The 21,329-nt window shown below is 44.9% G+C and overlaps 1 protein-coding gene and 1 non-coding gene across 9 annotated transcripts; one reads left to right on the top strand and one right to left on the bottom strand.

Annotated features, from left to right (window-relative positions):
• Positions 1 to 3,180: 3,180 nt before the first annotated feature.
• Positions 3,181 to 21,202, top strand: KCTD6 (potassium channel tetramerization domain containing 6). 8 transcript variants are annotated; one of them, XM_029051670.2, is made up of 7 exons: positions 3,181 to 3,300; positions 9,999 to 10,058; positions 10,959 to 11,114; positions 11,739 to 11,766; positions 11,869 to 11,935; positions 17,816 to 17,919; positions 19,831 to 21,202. In XM_029051670.2, exons 6-7 carry the CDS (start codon positions 17,893 to 17,895, stop codon positions 20,515 to 20,517), a joined length of 714 nt encoding a protein of 237 aa, XP_028907503.1. In that variant the 5' UTR covers positions 3,181 to 3,300; positions 9,999 to 10,058; positions 10,959 to 11,114; positions 11,739 to 11,766; positions 11,869 to 11,935; positions 17,816 to 17,892; the 3' UTR covers positions 20,518 to 21,202. The 8 variants fall into 8 exon arrangements, with proteins under 8 accessions (XP_028907503.1, XP_016082880.1, XP_028907502.1 ...); XM_016227394.3 differs by lacking the exon at positions 11,739 to 11,766; XM_029051669.2 differs by lacking the exons at positions 10,959 to 11,114; positions 11,739 to 11,766.
• On the bottom strand, positions 8,527 to 8,664 carry LOC114806829. Its single transcript, XR_003754887.1, has one exon. It is a non-coding gene; the product is annotated as a small nucleolar RNA SNORA7 (small nucleolar RNA).
• Positions 21,203 to 21,329: the final 127 nt, after the last annotated feature.

Here is a 21,329-nt window from a genome sequence, read left to right as displayed (position 1 = left end):
TACCTAATACCATTAGTCTTCAGCGAATTGGATAGCTAAGTTCTGAAATGGGTTAAAAATGAAGCGGAGAATAAGAGATATAGCCAATAAGTACACCATACCCGCCTGCCCTTTCTCCAATTTGACTGTCTGGCTGGAAGAGCCGGGTTGGTGGAGGTTGGGGGGTCATGGAGTGCAGATCGAAGACTTCACGTGAGTGGAAGGAGGAGGACTGGATAAGCTGAGTATCCAGTTTGGCTTCTCCTTCACAAAACCAAGGTGGCTGTGTGTGAGGAAAATTTCTTGGATTTCTATGGCACTGTACTTTTTCTCCAAAGAGCTCTGAGCATACTCATGTAAAACATCTTATTTATCCCTCAAAATTCCCAAGAAATGAGTCTTTTAGTTCTCTGATTCTATGAAATCTGTGGAGGTGAGCTTTAAACCAGATGAGCTATTCTTTGAGTAAGGTCTATTCTAGCACATTGGTGGAAAGAGCATGGTTCTGGGAGTCGGAGGACCTGGGTTCTAATCCCATCTCTGCCACTTGACTGCTGGGTGACCTTGGGCAAGTCACTTAACTTCTCTGTGCCTCAGTTTCCTCTTCTGCAAAATGAGTATTAAATTCTACTCCCTCCTACTTAGATTGTGAGTCCCTCGTGGCAACAGAGCCTGTGTCCGCCTTTTTATCTTGTATCTATCTACCCCAGGACTTAGTACAGTGCTCAGCATATAGTAAGCGCTTAACACATACCATTAGAATTAGAATTCAGACCAAACTATCTGGCCTCAAACATTTAACCTGGATATTTTTACATGTAAATATTCTTGGGTTTTAACTATTCTCGTAATTGAAGCCAGAGTATATTTTTTGGCCTAGTTTATCTGGATTAATTTGCCACCATCATCCTTCTCGGTCCCTGTGTTTTCACTACTACAAAAACACAGAATATGAGATCTGAGGGTGGGATTAAAATCTAAAATACTTCTGGAGTTTGTAGTTAAGGTAACCATATTTTTCAGAATTCAAAGTGGGATCGGGGCGGGGCCTCCAAGGGGCAGGGCCGAAAAGGCAGCAAAGACAGGCAGAGAGTCAAAGGGAGAGACACATACACAGAGACAAGCACATCTACCACTGATAGGGAGAGGCACAGGGAAAAACATGCCCACAAACACAAAGAGAGATAGAGACACAGAACCACCTTTACCCTCTCTCGATTCTGACGTAGGGAGACCTGCAAATTGTATGAAAAATAGCCATATGCCAGGGCTGAGGAGATCCAAGCCAACCAAACCCAGGACATCGAGCCATTGCTAAAGATGCAATACAGCACTGTTGCCCTATCACAGAGTATTGAAGAGTGAAAATGGCTTACCTTTTATTGTAAGTGATGGGTGTAGAGATGGCAACATTTGAAAAATCACTTGTTATCCACGATGAGACTCCAAAGCACAGGGAATCTTTCAATGAGGACACGACCTTTGTTTCAATCAGTCAATCAATCAGTCAGTCGTATTTACTGAGTACTTACTATGTACAGAGCACTGTACTAAGCACTTGGGAGAGTACAATACAACAGAATTAGCAGACACATCGAAGAACTCAGTACTGCAGTCAGAGCCATGAAAATCGATCAATCAAGAGTTTACTGTGAGCAGGGCACTGTACTAAGCACTTGGGAGAATACAATGCAACAGAGTTGGTAGACACATTTCCCTGCCCACAACAAGCTTACAGTCCAGAGAAAAATGACAAATCATCTGATGGCATATCTACCGAGATCTGCACGTGTGAAGAGAAGGTATGGCTTACGCCCTGTCACACAAATTTTTGCTTAACACACAGAATACTTAGGAATTGCTACAGGGCCTTAAAAATGCCACCATCAACACCGTCTTCAAGAAGAATGGGAAAGTCAGTAGATTGGGTAACTACTGTGGGACCTTAGTACTCTCCATTTCTGTGAAGATCCTAGCCAGAGCCTTTTGGACAAGTGACTGAAGAATATCATTAACTGGGTGCTCCTGGAATGACCATGAGGCTTCAGATCAAAGGGTAGCACAGCACATATGACTTCTGAAGCCCATCAAATTCAGGAAAAATATGGGGAGTAAAATGAGACTGTAAGCTCGTTGTGGGCAGGGAACATGTCTGCTAATTCTGTTGTACTCTCCCAAGCACTTAGTACAGTACTCTACACATAGTAAGCGCTCAATAAACTTAATGCTTTGCACTTAACAAGTACCATAATTATTATTATTATTAATAAATACCATCAATTGATTGATAATGCCACGACGTCTGCATTGTATTAGACCTTAGAAAAGCACTTGACACCATTAGCAGGCCAGCAAAATAAAATCAAACTCCCCAGTCACAACTATGAGGACCTCACAATCTAAGGGGTTGGAGGAAGGAAGGAAGAGAGGGGGAGAGACAAACATAGAAACAAGAAAGAACTGACCATCAAAGGCAACATATCAACATTCGAAGGAGTGCTGTGACGTAGAATTGTCCAGAGCATAATCTTGATGCCTCTCCCCTCCTCTCCTTCCCCAACCCCCTTGCTCGGTCCCTAAAAACCCAACACCTTCAATTTTACAGAGGTTGCTCTCCTCCTCCGGCATTCTCTTCTGCTGTCGACAAGGCCTGGGGGACTGTGGCGATTGGGGTTGGAGGGTCTTGGGAAGAGAAGAGAGGGAGAAATGGGGACATGGGTTTCCAACAGCTCGGTGGTGGAGGCCTGTGGGATTTGGGCTCCAGGGTGATCAGCAGTCCCGACAATGACAACAAAATTACTCAGAGGGATTGGTTGATGTTTGTCCTCTTCGCCCTCTATTCTAGCAGTTGGAGATGTACCAGATGGTTTGGCTTTGCTGACACATTCCCTGCATCGGTCACCGGTACGTACTGAGGGCTCACTATGCGCAGAGCGCCGTACTAAGCGCTTAGGAGAGTATAATACAACAGAATGAGCGGACACGTTCCCTGCCCGTAACGATCTTAGAGTCTAGAAGAGTGTCTGGCATTGCTAGCGAGCCCAAGAGAAACTTGCTAGTGTTCGGGGAGACGAGCGAGAAGAAGGAAGGGTGAAGTCATTTTTGGTTTTGGCTTTGGCGGCGGCCTGTAATTTCTCCTCTCGGCCGCTGGGGGAGCCGATCGCTCTTCGGCCGCGAGAGCAGGGTCGGGGCGGCTCCCTCCCACCGGTAAATCCGGGAGCAGGCTCGTTCGTCCCTCGCTGCCGGGAGCTGACTCGCTCGTCCCCGCCGACGGTCTGCTCTCGCCGGCGGCGTCTTCCTCTTCCCTCCAGCCTGAGTTCGGTAAGCGGGGCGTGGGGTGGGCTCCGGTTCCTCCGAAGCCTTGGCTCGCCAACCCCGGGGGAGCCGGACTCCGGCGGGCAGGGCCACCCCGCGGGCTCTAGGGTCGCCCCGGGAGGGGAAGGCGGGAACGAAAGGGATCTCTCTCCCCTTGACTAGTTTCGAAGGTCCGAGAGGCCAGCGGACCTGGGTTAGGCTAGGGGTGGACTTTCCCCCGGCGCTCCGCCCAGTGCTCCGCACGCAGGGAGGGTGGGCGGCCGTCTCCATCGATCTCCTGAGAGAAGCCGGAGAGGGGCGAGGTCCCGTGTAGAGCATCCGTCCTTCGCCGTCTCAACCGCTTCTCGTCCCACCCCACTCTTCCCGGGGGAGACTCGCCTTCGAGGCAGGCCTGCCCCTCCCGTCCACCTCCTGTTGCGGGGCAGCCGGCGTGGCGGGAGACCCGGGAAACCCCCCAGGAGACACGTGTGGAGCGGGGATGGGTGGAGACGGTTTGGCCTCCATCTTGACACGGAGATGGGGCACGAAACGGTCCGCCCAAGTCTTGGCACCTTCGTTCAGCCCACTCTCTTGGACCGCATCGCCATCGTGACCGTGGAGACCACTTTGCGCCCAATGAGTGGGTGATGATGATGGTATTTGTTAAGTGCCTTACTGTGTGCTGAGCACTGTTCTAAGCGTTGGGGTAGATACAAGGTAATCAGGTGGGGCTCACAATCCTAATCCCCATTTTACAGATGAGGTAACTGAGGCACAGAGAAATTAAGTGACTTGCCCACAGTCACACAGCTGATAAATGGCAGAGCTGGGATTAGAACCCACGACCTCTGACTCCTAAACCCAGGCTCTTTCCACCAAGCCACGCCCTGGGGGTTCAGGGGAAGATTCCTCGAGGTAGTGCCTTCATCGGTGGTTGGTGAGTGATGCCGGTGGGGGACCTGAGTTCAGTTCTCTGCTCATCCACCGTCACCAAGGACTCCTTCTGGCTGGGGAGCCTGTCCACCCACTCTGTTTTAGCTTACACTCCCAAGCGTTCAGTACAGTGCTCTGCACACAGTAAGCCCTCAGGAAATGCAGTTGGTTGAACTCCGAGTTCAGCCTCGACTTTAGGCCCAAATCACTTGCCATGGTTTTGCAAGGGCTTGCCCCCGAAGGGCAGGCAGATTCAACGTCCAAGTCTGTTGAACACCCACCGGAGTTTGGAGCAGCTGTGTTGGTGGCCTGCCAGAATAATAGCCGCCCAGACTCCATTGCACTTTGCAATAGGAGGGTGCAGAAAACAGTCTGAAACAAGTGGGCTTGAGACTCGAGGCCAGAAACTTTTCTGGAGTTCCCAAGTTAGGTCAAAAGCGAGCTTCTGCATTGCTGGAGAGGAGAAAAGTTAGGGAGTTCTAGGTGTTCAGTGAGTACTTGGTTTTGAAAATCAATGATGGCATTATTTTTTAATTTATGTGGTCACTAAGTAGCACTCTCCTGTATACACACACACACACATGTTCTAAAATGGTACATTTCCACTTATGTAGATTATGTAAAGTGTAGATTTCCACTATGTGATTTTTTTTTTCCCCCATCTTTATTTTTTGAGAAAAGGTGGTGAACCACTGGCAGGAATTGGGCATTAGTGGTTTGGGTGTCTTAGTTCACTTGATTTATGGTGGCTGTTGTTTGTCGTGAACGGGAAGAGTTATGTTAAGGAAGTTCTTGGACATTTTGCCTGCATGTTCCCTTACCTGATTCAGAGATAATTCATTTTTCATTGTCATAAATACCAGGGGTATTCTTAAGTGATCTTTTTAGGTTAAAAGAGAAAAACTTACTCTGAATGGGTAATATTTTATACTAAGGAGTTTAGACCCCAATTTAGTGTGGATTTCAAAAATGAATGCAGGTGTAGGTATAGAAAATCAGACTTTGAGGATGCTTATGATGTATTGTAGTTAAAGAACATCGAGTCACCTTTATGGATGGGTTGCCTATTTGGTTAGTGGTAGTAATAGTATTAAGCACGTTCCGTGTGCAGAGCACGGTACTACGTGGTAGGAGAGAATGCACAGGTGGGAGTTAGACATGGTCCCTGCCCTTTGGGGTCTTGGGGGGTGTGGAGGGGGGCTCATAGTCCAAGAGAAGTATCAGAGGCATTCCATTCTGTGACCCCAGACTACTTTTCCCCCTCCCAGCCATCCTGCACTGGGCATAGGACCATAGGGCCAGAGGGTGTAGGTGGCTCAGAACAAACCATCACCACTGCTGCAGACGCAACTGTAGCACAGTTCCGCTGGTAGTAGGATATTAATTACCTGGGCCCTCTCTTTGAAATAGCTCAACACCCCTCAAATTACAATAGATTCTTTGTAAGACAATTAGCAACTCTGTTCTCCATTAGAACAAATGGAAATGGAATTAGTGAATAGAACTATGCATTTCTTGCAACCACAGTGGTAGTAGGCAAGGCAACCTTAGGAGAGGGATATTGCTTCAAGGTCGGGTGGAAAAAAGGCAAGAAAGGGGAGAGATCTGGGGAGAATAGAGGAGTAGAGAGACACACATTTTAGGGAATGGGGGAAGAAAGAGCCTGACAGACACCTGGGGAAGGGGGAGAGAAACAGATGAATAGACACACAGGGAAGGTGGGCGAGAGAGAAACAGATGGGCAGATACCAGGGTCCGGGTGGGAGGGAAGACAGATGGACACACAGGGGACAGAGAAAATTTTCTGGAGGAGGTAGAGCAATTGCTTGGGCTCTGACTATGTAGTAGTACTCCAGCTTCACCCATCCACCATCACCAATTTCTGGAGGTGCCCAGGTGGTGGAAAAATTCCAGTGTCATTCTCCTGGAAATAAGAGGTCCTGACCAGAGTTGTTTAAAGCAGAAGAAATCCTGTACTGGCAAGAGTTTTGCTCCTCAAACCTACTCCAGGCGAAATGGATCAAAGTGGAAGTATCCTGTGTGGAGTCCTCCTTAAGTAATTTAGATGCTGCTTGTGCTCTCTCTCTCTCTCTCTCTCTCTCTCTCTCTCTCTCTCTCTCTCACACACACACACACACACACACACACACACACATTCACTCTCTCTCTTTCACCTAGATGCTCACCCTCTTGGACAGCCTGTTGGTCATAGCAACAGGAGAGAGATGTAGCAAAGAGCTCCCCTCCCTTACACCTGCCAGTAGCCTGGCTCCTTGCCCTGAATGAGAGATGCCTCCGGTATGGAAGGCTGCTGGGTAGAGTTTCTGCTCAGGGCAACCGTAGGCAAAGTCCCCATCCCTCCTGCCAAGGCTACACTCACCAGCCGCAGCAGCAGCCCCTTCAGCACCGTGCAAGGACCAGGCAGAGGCAGAAGAGGGAATCATCTTCTCTGCTTGCCGCTATTCTCACTCCCCTCCTTGCTGGCCAGCTGACCTGTAAAGGTCGCACAGAGCCTCATGGGACCACATGCCTGACCTTAAGAACTAATATGCTGTGATTTCTCAAGAGTAGTCTTATCTCTGAGTTAGTAGGAGAAAGTACCTCAAACTCATCTCTTTGGAAATGGTGATAGCGGTTCTCAGGGATAGCATCCAGAGGGCCCAGTGAGCTCTTTCCATTCCTCCCCCTTCTATCCTTTTAAAGTCTTGGGGGGTGCTGCAGAGAGGAAGAGGCTGGAGGAGAGCCCCTGGACAGCAATATAGCTCCCTTATGTATTTAATAATAATAATAATGATGATGGTATTTGTTAAGCGCTTACTATGTGCCAAGCACTGTTCTAAGCACTGGGGTGGGTGCAAGGTAATCAGGTTGTCCCACGTGGGGCTCACAGTCTTAATCCCCATTTTACAAATGAGGTAACTGAGGCACAGGGAAATTGAGTGACTTGCCCAAAGTCACACGGCTGATAAGTGGCAGAGCTGGGATTATAACCCACGACCTCTGACTCCCAAGCCGGGCTCCTTCCACTAAGCCACACTGCTTCTCTATAATAATAATTGTGGTATTTGTTAGGCGCTTACTGTGTGCCAGGGACTGTACTAAGTGCTGGGATGGGTGCAAGGAAATCGGGTTGGACACAATCCTTGTCCTGCATGGGGCTCACAGTCTCAGTCCCCATTTTACAGATGAGATAGCTGAGGCACAGAGAAGTGAAGCAACTGGCCCAAGGCCAAACAGCAGACAAATGGTGGACCCAGGATTAGAACCCATGCCCTTTTGACTCCCAGGCTGGGGCTCTATCCACTACGCCGTTTGCCACCGCCTCCTTTTTCCGTACAGCGATGCTGAAGTGTAGGGCACTGTGGGCACTGCGTTTCCAAAGATGGTCCTGATTTTATGAGTAATTTTCATCCTGTAGTATATGGAAGTGGGTGAGATGAAAAACTGATGAGGAAAAGAAATGTTTAAGGCCAATTCCATGACAGATCACCATAATCACATTTTGATTGTACTTTCGGGGTAAATTATGTGTAAATTTACCCACAAGGTTATCTGAAGCACTTTCAATCAGTTGCTATAAAAAAAATACCACTTTGAAACTCCCCCACATGGTTTGGGAAAAGATAAATTGAGAACAGAGGTGATTTTGAAGCTGTATGGAGATGTACAAAATTTATTCTTGCCTTCTGTTTCTGAATGCCAGGAGCATTAGACTGGCACCTGACAAGACTATTTCTAAATGTGGCAGTTATGGATTTTTATTATTATTTAGGTTCTGGATGGTATATAGGGCAATTAGTAGGTGGCATTAAAGATAACCAGGCCTCTGTGGTAGGGAAATTATGGCTCGAGTTAGTGGAGGGAGATGAGAACCAACAAAAAGATATAATTGGTTCTTCAGAACTCTGCTTGGTGCAATAGATGGAACAGTAATCCAGGAGTGGCAAGGGGAATGGCTCTTGAGTTGCAGTTTAAATGCCATGAATATTGTGGAGTATGAGCACATCAGCTTCACTACTTCTGATTTTTAAAAATTACTTCCAATATTCCTATAAATTCCTTAATTATTTTTCCTTGAGTTAACTCCCTACATAAATTCTTGTCTTATGCTGTTGAGTTGTCTACGACCCATAGCAATGCCATGGACACATCTCTCCCAGAAAGCCCCACCTCCATCTGCAGTCATTCTGGTAGTGTATCCATAGTTTTCTTGGTAAAAATATGGAAGTGGTTTACCATTGCCTCCTTCTGTGCAGTCAGCTTGAGTCTTCACCCTCGACTTTCTCCCACACTGCTGCTGCCCAGCACAGGGGAGTTTTGATTTGTAGCAGTTTGTCTTCCACTCAGTAGCCACTGGCCAAGCTAGGAATGGAATGGATAGGCCTCTGCTTGACTCTCCCTCCTGTAGTCGAGACTGGTAGAGTACTGGAAACTCTCCAGGTGCGACCCTGAGAGGGGTGCCTTAGTGTTTCGGCATTAATATTAGATCCCCAAACTAGATGGAAATAGATTAATGTCGTGTAGAGTGACTGGTGGGAACTCCTGAAGTGGTATTTGAACACTAAGGTTCTTTCCAGATCAAGCAATTCAGATGGATCAGAAATGTCTGAATGGGCACATTACTTCGTTCAGTTTTTTTTATACATTCAAAAATATTTATGAAAGATGGTGGGTTTTTTTTTAACATTTGAATCCCACTCCAGAAATTGTACTTACTCTTTCATTTTCCTCCTCCTCCGCCTTAGCAGCATTTATTTAAAAGCCACCTTCTTTGGGCTGGAATACAACCTCCATTCCCATTAGTCAATTTACTTTTAAAAGTTTTTCTCCCTTTCTCATAGGAAATTATAGGCCCCTGTCATGGTCACTTTAGGAGTCAAGTACATGTATAGGCCAGTCTTAATTGCTCCTTAATCATCCAGAGGCCGAATGGTCAGTTCGTAGATTATTCAACTTTTCATTACCCTTCCATCCTGCTGCCTACCCTTTGCTTTGCCATTGCCCTTTAACACCTTCACATCTAGGGAAGGGAAAGAAGGTTAAATTGAGATCAGTCCATTTTGCTCTTTGGTTGTGGCTCTGATTAAAGGTTTGACCTCAGAAGTTGAAATGAGGTCTGGGGATTACTTAAGGATTTCAAATATTGTATTTTTGCTATGCCTGATTATCACTATAATGAAGAACTGGTTATATAGTAGCCAGTATGTCTTTTATGAATTTCAGAATTAGCTGCATATTTGTTTCATAAGCCTAACAGGGGAGCTGTTCTCCCGAGATAAAAAAGGACAAAGATTAAAAAAAAAAAAAAGGAGAGTTGTTTAGCAAGAGGGCTTTCAAGATTTATTAGAAACTGTCCTGTGTTCTCCAGGTTTCACTGGATGTGGAATCAGTCAATCATTTACTTGGATGACTTTGTTGATAAATATTTTTTAGTCTGTGTCCCTCTGTAGAGAACCAGCTCCTCGTGGATAGGGAATATGTATTTTGCTTCAATTGTACTTTTCCAAGTGCTTAGTACCTAGAGGGGACTCAGTTAATACTATTACCATCACAGATTGGCTCCTCCATCACATTCAGCCTATCCTCAGCCCTCTCCTCCCCCCACCTCTTCTCACCCATAAATCAGCATTGCCAGAGCAGGGAAGAAGAGGCATTGTTGCTGCCAATTCTGAGTCCCAGAAGTTCATGCTTGGGGGGGTGGGGATAGGGCTGCTTCTTGGTATGCTCCTGGCAGAACATTGACCCTGGAGAACAGGAGTAGTTTCTCTTCACACTCACTCTTGTCACTGCAGCTACACCTCCCTGGAGTTTTTGCCCAATCAAGGAGCCCAGCAAGAAGCCGCTCAAAAGAGGTAGGACCTGTTGTTGCCTTGCCTTAATCAATCAGTCAACCAACCAATGGTATTTATTGAGTGCTTACTGTGCACAGAGCACGGACTAAGCACTTGGGAGAGTACAATACAACAGAGTTGGTAATAATGGTGGTATTTGTTAAGTGCCTATTATGTGTAAAGCACTGTTCTAAGCACTGGGGGGATACAAGGTGATCAGGTTGTCCCACATGGGGCTCACAGTCTTCATCCCCATTTTGCAGATGAGGAAACTGAGGCACATGGTAGACATGTTCCTTGCCCACACCAAGCTTACATAATGACTGTATTTCCCATATACCCGCATTGGACCCCTAGTTGAAACCCCTGCCTGGGCCTGTCATTTTCTTTAGGGAGAAATAAGGTCATGAAAAGAGATTCAGTCAATCAATCATATTTATTGAGCATTTACTGCATGCAGAGTACTGTACTAAGTGCTTGGGAGTGTACAAAACATTCCCTGTCCACAACGATCTTACAGTCTGGAGGATCTAAACCACTTCACAGCCCAAAAGAGCTTGGAACTGTAGAAGGTTTTCTGGGCTTCGTGTTGCATTTTATTCACTGGGACAAGCTCTTGGCTGAAAAGAAAACAAGTTCATTCTGGTTGCCTATATAAATAAGTCATTGCAGAACTCCGAATTTCCAAGTTCATTGGGAAGATAGTTCCTAGGTAGGTGGGTAAATTAAAAGGCAGCTATGGTGTTTTCTATTTCAAATAGGGCCACAATGCTAATATTAGCTTTGCCCTAATGGATTTTGTTGGATCTACTACCTATCTTCATTTTACACACAAAATTTGTGAAGTGTTTTGGCACTCTTTGTGAAGTAGCTCAAATGAACTAATTGCTTGCCTAAATTATTCACCTTGAAACTCTACAGCAGCTCTCTAAGTGAACCGTGTCCTTTGCCATGAAGTAGATTGGAAGACACTTTATAAATTTCTTTTGTAAATGTCCAAGAGAATATCTTGCCTTGATTTATCAGTTTAAACAAACTTCAGAAGAACAGAAAGAGGGTGAGCCCTGCATATCCAAGGTAACATCACTGTTTCCTGTTTCTTCTCTCATCTTTTGGTCCATTGTTTCACAGCTAATTTGATATTAATGACATTCAGTAGCTGTCGGTCACATAAGGTACCTGCTATTGTAGCTTTGCAGAAAATAGCTTTTTTAAAAGCCATGAATGAATCTGGTTACTGCTACTAGACTAAGCTCCTTTTTTAAAATTATGGTATTTGGTAAGTGCTTACTGTGTTCCAGGCAGTACTAAATGCTAGGGTTGATACAAGCAAATCAGGGTGAACACAGTCCATGTCCCACGTAGGGCTCACAGTCTTAATCCCCACTTTACAGATGAGGTAACTGAGGCACAGGGAGGTTAAGTGATTTGCCGAAGGTCACACAGCAGGCAGGTGGTAGAGCTGGGATTAGAACCCACGACCTCTGACTCCTAAACCCAGACTCTTTCCACTAAGCCATGCTGCTGCTTCACCCTGTTCCCTCCTTGTGGGCAGGGAATGTGTTTACCAACTCTGTTATTATTGTACTCTCCAAAGCGCTACAATAGCTACAATAGCAGGTACCTTATGTGACCGACAGCTACTGAATGTCCTGAATGTACTGAATGTACTGAATGTACTATCCTGTTTCCGAGGATCAGAGTGGGCAGAGAGAAGGAGAGAAGGAAGGTGAGAAAGGGGTCTAGGTGGCTGAAGAAGTCGGAGGTGGGACCGGGAGGGCGGTAGATGACAGCCCTCTCCTCCCCCCACCTCTTCTCACCCATAAATCAGCATTGCCAGAGCAGGGAAGAAGAGGCAACAGGGTGACAGGAGGAAGCCGACGCCTCCTCCATAACCGGTGAGTCTGGGGGAGTGGGAGGAGATGACACCTTTTAAAAAACATCTCCCCTGCCCTCCTCCCTTCCTTAACTTCTATTTTTAACCACTCATTCTCCAATGGCTCCTTCCCCTCTGCCTTCAAACATGCCGTCTCCCCCATCCTAAAAAAACCCTCTCTCGACCCCCACTTCACCTTCCAGTTATCGCCCTATCTCCCTACTACCCTTCCTTTCCAAAATCCTAGAATGAGTCGTCTACAATCGCTGCTTAGAATTCCTTAACTCCCATTCTCTCCTGGACCCCCTCCAATCTGGCTTCCGTCCCCTCCACTCTACCGAGACTGCTCTCTCTAAGGTCACCCGTGACCTCCTTCTTGCCAAATCCAATGGCTCCTACTCCATTCTAATCCTCCTTGACCTCTCTGCTGCCTTTGACACTGTCGACCATCCCCTCCTCCTCCATCCCTTATCTCACCTTGGCTTCACGGACTCTGTCCTCTCCCGGTTCTCCTCTTACCTCTCTGGCCGGTCATTCTCGGTCTCCTTCGCTGGCGCCTCCTCCCCCTCCCATCCTTTAACTGTTGGAGTTCCTCAAGGGTCAGTTCTTGGCCCTCTTCTGTTCTCCATTTACACTCACTCCCTCGGTGAACTCATTCACTCTCACGGCTTTGACTACCATCTCTACGCAGATGACATGCACATCTACATCTCCGCCCCTGTCCTCTCCCCCTTCCTTCAGGCTCGCATCTCCTCCTGCCTCCGGGATGTCTCCACCTGGATGTCGGCCCGCCACCTAAAACTCAACATGAGCAAGACTGAGCTCCTCATCTTCCCTCCCAAACCCGGTCCTCTCCCAGACTTCCCTATCACTGTGGATGGCACGACCATCCTTCCTGTCTCTCAGGCCCGCAATCTCGGTGTCATCCTTGACTCGTCTCTCTCGTTCACCCCACACATCCTATCCGTTACCAAGACCTGCCGGTTTCACCTCTACGATATCGCCAAGATCCGCCCTTTCCTCTCCACCCAAACGGCTACCTTACTGTTACAGGCTCTCGTTATATCCCAGCTAGACTACTGTGTCAGCCTTCTCTCTGACCTCCCTTCCTCCTCTCTCGCCCCGCTCCGGTCTATTCTTCACTCCGCTGCCTGGCTCATCTTCCTGCAGAAACGATCTGGGCATGTCACTCCCCTTCTTAAACAACTCCAGTGGTTGCCTATCGACCTCCGCTCCAAACAAAAACTCCTCACTCTAGGCTTCAAGGCTCTCCATCACCTTGCCCCTTCCTACCTCTCCTCCCTTCTCTCTTTCTACCGTCCACCCCGCACGCTCCGCTCCTCCGCCGCCCACCTCCTCACCGTCCCTCGGTCTCGCCTATCCCGCCGTTGACCCCTGGGCCACGTCCTCCCATGGTCCTGGAACGCTCTCCCTCCTCACCTCTGCCAAACTGATTCTCTTCCCTTCTTCAAAACCCTACTTAAAACTCACCTCCTCCAAGAGGCATTCCCAGTCTGAGCTCCTCTTCTCCCTCTACTCCCTCTACCACCCCCCCTTCACCTCTCCGCAGCTTAACCCTCTTTTCACCCCATTTCCCTCTGCTCCTCCCCCTCTCCCTTCCCATCCCCTCAGCACTGTACTTGTCTGCTCAATTGTATATATTTTCATTACCCTATTTATTTTGTTAACAAAATGTACATCGCCTTGATTCTATTTATTTGCCATTGTTTTTATGAGATGTTCTTCCCCTTGACTGTATTTATTGCCATTGTTCTCATCTGTCCGTCTCCCCCGATTAGACTGTAAGCCCGTCAAACGGCAGGGACTGTCTCTATCTGTTGCTGACTTGTTCATTCCAAGCGCTTAGTACAGTGCTCTGCACATAGTAAGCGCTCAATAAATACTATTGAATGAATGAATGAGTGCTCAATAAATGCAATCTATTGATTGCCACTGCATATGTAAATTCAAGGCCAGGTGTTAATGGAGTGTTGGAAAGGGTAGGAGGCAATTCCTCTGCCAGTTTCTCATTTGCACTTCTTTTAATGTAGAAAAGAGGCAATAGATGTGCAGAGAAATGGAACATTCAGTCTGGCTGTGAGATTGTGTTCAAATGGATGATGTAAGGTTGAGCACCAGGTGTAGAAAAGGTACAAGTTGTCCCGTAGTCATTTCTAGGGACACAGTTGTTTCTGATCTCTGTTAGTATTTGTTTCATGAATATGCGGGTTACTCTTTAAAACAAAGTAGAGGAAGTGTGTTCCATTTTACCTGTGCTGACCTATTTATTTACAAGCACTGAAAGACTGGGGATGGGAGGGGGAAAGATTGCAGTTGGAGTGGCCCATTGTTGGATTTTTTTGGTCTGCTTTGAAGAATTGCAGAATGGAGAAAGAAGTGTTTCAGTTTCTGATTTCAGGCATGCTGTGCCGTACAAAAAGGCCCCTATATGCCTCACTGACCTTTTGAGAAAGGCTTTGTGATCTACTGTATGTACCTCAGGCCTGTCTTGGGAATTGTGTGGTAGATTCCACTAAAATGGGAAAAGAGGAGATGTTTAATCATATAAAAAAGGAAATATTTTTCATATCTGGATGTATATCAAGTGTATATTAAGGCTGGGGTTTAATCTTCTTTTTCTTGTTTGAGTTTGTTTTGTAACTGTCTTTGAGATCAGAGGTGGAATGATGTCCCCCCTCCAACTGAAACAGCACCACTAAGCAGAGTCCATGTCTGCTTTAAAATACTTTGGATTGCTCAATTAAAAGAACTAAATATAAACTTGTGTTACTATTATTATTTGGCTTTTCTTTAAATGGATAACTTTGTGAGGTTTTCTTTTGAGCCTCAAATTGCACCCCAGAGTTTTCACTTTCAATTTTTGTTTGTTTCTAAAGACATCTCAAACAACAAGACAAGGCAGTGGATTGCTGGGAGACCACTGAAACTGCCAGCCCAGCCTGGTGGGCAGCAAGCAGTTATTTGTTGAGAGATGCTTAGTTCTTCCATAACACAGCATGGCTTAGTGGAGAGAGCACAGGCCTGGGAGTCAGAAGGGCCTGGGTTCTAATCCCGGCTCTGCAATTGATTGCTGTGTGAGTGACTGTGGGCAAATCACTTAACTTCTCTGTGCCTCAGTTTCCTCAACTGTAAAATGGAGATACCTATTCTCCCTCCTACTAGGCGGTGAGCCCCATGGAAGATGGGCTGTGTCCGACCTAATTAACTTGTACTACCCCAGTGCTTAGAACAGTGTTTGACACATAGTAAGCACTTAAATTCCATAAAAACAAAACACACACATTTCACTATCCTTACACTCTGCTGTTTTCCCTATCTGTAATGTATTTTAATATTTAACTCCCCAAACTAGGCTGTAAGCTCCTTGAGGGAGATCTACTAACCATTGCATTGCACTCTTTGAAACTCTTAGCACAGTGCTATGCACACAGTAAGCACCATTGATTGCTATGCATTTTGGGTAGAACACCATTAGGAAATTAGATAATATTCTTTGGACAGTGTGCATCTATCTGGATAGAATGCATTGTGATGGAAGAAATGTGCCTGAGTGCAGGTTGAATTGATGGAAGAAATGTGCGTGAGTGCAGGTTGAATTTCTTCAGGCGCATGTTCTCTTCTGCAAGTTGGCTTTAATGCGGGGTTTGTTAAGAGCATAATCCTCGTGCTATCCGTTAAATACTTCTACGTGCCAAGCACTCGTCTGAGCACTGGGATAGATGCGAAATATGCAGATCCGACAGAGTCCTGATCTCACAGGAGGCTCGGAATCTCAGATATACGGAGGGCAGATATCGTGTCCCCACTTACAGATGAAGAAAGGGAGGCACGGGGTAGCTGTGACAACCCAAGTAGTAGTAGTAGTAATTACTAAGCAATCAGTCATATTTATTGAGTGCTTACTGTGTGCAGAACGCTGTACTAAGTGCTTGGGAGACTGAAATATAACAGACACATTCTCTGCCCACAACGAATTTATAGTATACTAGGGTACAAAGCACTGGAGTAAACGCTGATTAAAAAGCATGCAGATGAGATAAGCCATCTCAGATCCCCAAGGGCCTCAGGATCCAAGATTAAAGGATGAGGGAGGGAATTAGTGGCAGACATACATAACGAAAGATGAAAGTATCTAGGGGAAGCAGCATGACCTAGTGACTGTGTCCAACCCGATTTGCTTGTATCTCCCCCAGCACTTAGAACAGTGCCTGGCACATAGTAAGAGTTTGGGAGTTTGGGGTTTTTTTTGTATGGTATCTGTTAAACTGATAAAAATATGAAACAAAGATGAGGAAAAATATGATAAGAAATAGGGCTTAGTGGCTAGAGCAGTTGGATTTCAGGCTCCTCACGGTTAATCCTTAACAACCACAAATCACATCTGTAGCCTTGGCAGTGGCCTTCCTATGCTTGATAAGTAGAGAAGGCTGAATCCTTCTAGGATTGAAGCAGGGACCGATGGGAGTTTCGAATGTGTGGTCAGGGATAACTTCTCTCCTGCCCAGTAGGCCCTAGCGGTCCAGCATAAGGGGATCACTTGTGGTCTCGGGAGGTCACGGAGCAGACTGGTGGCTGAACTGGAATTAAAACCTGGGTCTCCTGGCTTTCAGAACCGTGTTCTTTCCACCAGGGCACGCTGCCTACCCTGGAGAGCTCAGCCTCCTTTCCTCTGGTGAAGGTTTCACAGAGATTGGGATATCAAGCGGCAGCCTCAAAAGCAGAAACAGGCCCTGCATCAGTGCATTAGAGAACTCTTATGAGCCCACTAGGTTGAAGAAGCAGCATGGCCTAGTGGATAGAGCACGGACTAGGAAGTCAGAAGGACCTGGGTTCTAATTCCGGCTCCTCCACTTGTCTGCTCTGTGACGTTGGGCACTTCACTTCTCTGTTCCTTCATTTGCAAAATGGGGATTAAGACGGTGAGCCTCTTGTGGGACAGGGACTGTGTCCAACCTGATTAATTTGTATCTACTCCAAGCACTTAGCACAGTGCTTGGCATACAGTAAATGTTTAACAAATACCATAAATAAAAAAAAAGGGAGTATTAGGCAGTCATGCATCAGGCTTGTCAGCCTATACTCCCATCCAGTGAATGGAGTAGCCTTTCTATTGGGGTGGGGTATATGTGTTTCTAATACAGTGCTTAGGAAGTAATATTAAGGTACAATAAAGAATTACACTGATCTGATTTTCATTTTATAAAAAGGGAAAAGTTAAAGTTCCTTAATTAACACAGTTAACTATTGGAAAGTTCTTAAGGCTGTTGGAAGGTTCATTTTAGGTGTGTAATTTTTAACGCTCTTGTTCTTGCTGTAGTTTGTTCATATGAAGTGCAGATGGGATCATTTTTTTCCATTTTTGTGGCCTTCTTGAAGTAAAGTTGTCATTGATGGGTATCTGCAAAATTATTTCGCCTCCCATAAAAATTCTGAAAACAAAAACTCACTAAAGTCAATAATTATTGAATAACTCCATTCAATAGTATTTATTGAGCGCTTACTATGTGCAGAGCACTGTACTAAGCGCTTGGGATGAACTCCAGCACAGAACAGTCTCCTTACTTAAATGAAATGGCTTATTCTCTTTATGACACTGTCTGCCGAACAGATAAATCACTTGTTTAGAACAAAAGTGGAGCGTTTAGGACAGCCTTGAAAGTAATTGCTTGTTGCCTTTAGAGAATGTGAACTTTGAGGCAATGACAAAGGACATGAAAAGGTCAGCTAGAAAGCTCTCCTGGATTAATCTCTGGACTAGAGTTGCTTTGTAGATAAATACAAGCCTTGGCTTCTTGGAACATGACCTGCCTTGATAATTAGATGCTTTTTTGTTATTTTGTGCAAGTGCTAATATTCTACCATGTTCTGTTTTCTCCTGCAGGGGATAGCTAGTGAATTCAGAATCCTATCAACTGTCTTCAGTGAAACTTGGATTCCCAAAGATAAGCATTAGAACAGATGGATAATGGAGACTGGGGATATATGGTAAGTGAATTTGAATCTATTGAATTTGTATATGGGAGTGGGGGGATTACAGCCAAGCTTTCTGACATGTTTTTGTAGCAAAAAAGATCATTTTGGACTAGATAATAGCATTCCTTCCATTTATTTCTGCATATTTTTGGTTACAAATTTGAATTTTAAAAGTTGTTTTTATGCAACACAAAGCCAATACAGGCTTTTCCTAAAATCTCGATTCTTAGCAGTGATCTTGTAGTGCATGTATGAGAACTGCTTTTATGATTCCTAAAACTTAATTTTCTCCCTCGTGGAACAGTGACTAGTTTAAGGATTGAGGTCTTGGCTAATAGAAAACATTTTCTCCCAGAATTTATTTAACAGAATTTCCTGAATAAATTCTACCCATTCCCATCCCCTCATGGTTTTGGTGGCAAGCTGTTTCCTGTGGTAGGGAAACGTGGTCATAGTCTCCCCTTTTCAGGACTTAATTGTTCCATGAAGAAGGCAGAGCATTTCAATGAAATTAAAAAGACAACTTCAATTAAAGGGATCACTTTCGATTTTGCCTTATAGTATTTCATTTTTTTTAAAACTCGGAAAAGTAAGGAATATTAAAGAATGAACTTCCCCTAAATCACAATGTCGGGGGTTCCTCCCCCCACCAGGTAATTTCATCTATTTATATTGGGCTATCTGGTGATGATAATGAGTATGATAGAAGCAAGCCTGGCTTAGTGGAAAGAGCACGGGGTAGGGAGTCAGAGGTCATGGCTTCTAATCCCGGCTCCACCACTTGTCAGCTGTGTGACCTTGGGCAAGTCACTTAATTTCTTGGTGCCTCAGTTACCTCATTTGTAAACTGGAGGTGAAGTCTGTGAGCCCTACGTGGGACAACCTGATTACCTTGTATCTACCCCAGCGCTTAGAACAGTGCTTGGCACTTAGTAAACGCTTAATACCAACATTATTATTATTATTTGTTAAGCGCTTACTACGTGTCAAGCACTGGGGTGGATACAAGATAATCAGGTTGGACATAGTCCCTGTCTCACGTGGGGCTCACAGTCTAATGAAGTGTAGACCTTTGGCTCTTTTCTGCCACATGAATGAACTTTGGATGACTTGCACTATATTTTTACTTTCCTCTCTCTTCCCCTACTTACCTAAATATAGGAGGAGAAATTTTGTGAGAAATCAGCTTTATGTATAAGCTACTTTGTGTGAGGAAAACATTTACTTTTTTTCAGCTCGTATAGCTGAGGCTGACAACTTTCTGTATATCTTGCTTAGCTGCAAACTATGTAGCTTTGAACCTGCTAGTCCAGGAATTTTGACTGTCACGGAGCCACAAGTGATTTTTTAAAAAATCTGACCATTATTGTTTGATAATTTTTCAGCCAATTTGTCTTGTTGCCATATTATATGTAAACCTGAGAGCAGTTTCTCTAGTTGCTTAATCCCCAAAACGCCACAGATCTCAGAGTACCTGAAAGTCTCAGAATAGAAAAATGGTTTAAATTTGAGCAAAAGCCCATTTTGGAATTGGGATTCATCTTGCTTTTTTGCTTGATTCAGAGGGAGATTCAGAGCATGTGGGCTACAATATTGACTGTGGTATTTGTTAAGGGCATACTAAATGCTTAGCCTTGGGGCTGATACAAGGTCATCAGTTCAAACACAGTCCCTGTCCTACCCAGGGCTCATGGTCTGGTCTCAGACGAAAGGGAGAGCAGGTAGTTCAGAATTGTTTCATCTTATTGAAATGAAGGGCACTCTGAGTTCATTCCTAGTTCTCTATTACTATGAATTTAATATGGCAGTATACAGGTTTAACTTTCTTGAAAAAAATGATTCTCTCTCTCAAGTAACTGTCAGGAATGTGACTCTCAGGTGGTGCTAAGAATTGAGTTTTGATTTTGTTTTGTTTTTCCCCAGATGACCGATCCAGTCACATTAAATGTAGGCGGTCACTTGTATACCACCTCTCTCACCACATTAACAAGATATCCCGACTCTATGCTGGGGGCCATGTTTGGGGGAGACTTCCCTTCAGCCAGAGATTCTCAGGGTAATTATTTCATTGATCGAGATGGACCGCTTTTCCGGTATGTCCTCAATTTCTTAAGGACGTCAGAATTGACTTTACCTCTAGATTTTAAGGAATTTGATCTGCTTAGAAAAGAAGCAGATTTTTATCAGATTGAGCCCTTGATTCAGTGCCTCAATGACCCTAAACCGTTGTATCCCGTGGATACCTTTGAAGAAGTTGTGGAGCTGTCTAGCACTCGGAAACTTTCCAAGTACTCCAACCCGGTGGCAGTAATCATAACTCAGTTAACCATCACCACCAAAGTACATTCATTACTGGAAGGCATTTCAAACTACTTTACCAAGTGGAATAAGCACATGATGGACACCAGAGACTGCCAGGTTTCTTTTACTTTTGGCCCCTGCGATTATCACCAAGAAGTTTCCCTCCGCGTCCACCTGATGGAATACATTACGAAACAAGGATTCACGATCCGCAACACTCGCGTGCATCATATGAGTGAGCGGGCCAATGAAAATACAGTGGAGCACAATTGGACTTTCTGTAGATTGGCCCGGAAGACGGACGACTGATCTGAACTAGGAGGGGTTTATGGCAGGTGATTTTCCCATTGTATGGAAGAGGCTGCTGGTTTTTTTTTTTAATTTTAATAGCGCAATAGTGTGGGTTTTTTAATATGTGTATTTGAGGCATTGAGACTGAAAAAGAAGTTCTGTGCTTAGCAGCCCCTCCTGTCCTTTGCTCCTTCTACACAAGTTATGCATGTGCCTGTTCAAAATATCAAAATACCTTTTTTATAAAAAGAATTCTAAAAATCACAAGGTATAATCCTCCTGTTAACAGTGCTTTCACAGTTAAAGTGCTAAAAATCAGTTCTGTTCAAATGGTCCCTACCCAACTGGAAAGCTAAAGTCTTGGAATGAAAATTTAAGATGCCTTTGGAAAAGCAGATTCAGTAGAGGGTGATGGTGATCTCAAACCAATAAGTGGCACTGTAATACTATAAAAAAGTTTCCATCAGTATTAAAGCACTTAAGTACCACTTTTTACAGTTATGACAACTGTTTCTTTCTATGCATAGAAAAATGAAGCAACCAAATATCTCTAGCCGTGGAAATGTCTGACTGGAAATACATTGGATTCTGCATACAAAATGTCCCCATGCTATAAATCTTATTTTTTATGCCTCATGCTATATTTTTCTCCAGTGTACTGCCTGCCAAAGAGACTCTAATTAAAAAGAAAATCAAAGTGAAATTCTGGTTTGTATTTATTGATCTTCACTAGTAATTTAACAAAAAAAGTAACATACAGCATAAGCTACTGATTATTTCTCGTTGATTTTCTGTTGAATGTACACTTTCTTCTGACTTTAAAGGAAAAA

Source organism: Ornithorhynchus anatinus, chromosome X1 (assembly GCF_004115215.2).
Source record: "Ornithorhynchus anatinus isolate Pmale09 chromosome X1, mOrnAna1.pri.v4, whole genome shotgun sequence".
Lineage (NCBI taxonomy): Eukaryota > Metazoa > Chordata > Mammalia > Monotremata > Ornithorhynchidae > Ornithorhynchus > Ornithorhynchus anatinus.
The sequence above is the reverse complement of the archived record's forward strand: the minus strand, read 5'-3'. Positions and strand labels throughout refer to the sequence as shown.

Excerpts from the sequence above, each read along its gene's own strand:
- KCTD6 (XM_007667494.3), top strand. The coding sequence starts at position 17,893 with ATGGATAATGGAGACTGGGGATATATG. Across the intron at positions 17,920-19,830 it reads ATGGAGACTGGGGATATATG|ATGACCGATCCAGTCACATT; the intron begins GTAAGTGAATTT and ends GTTTTTCCCCAG.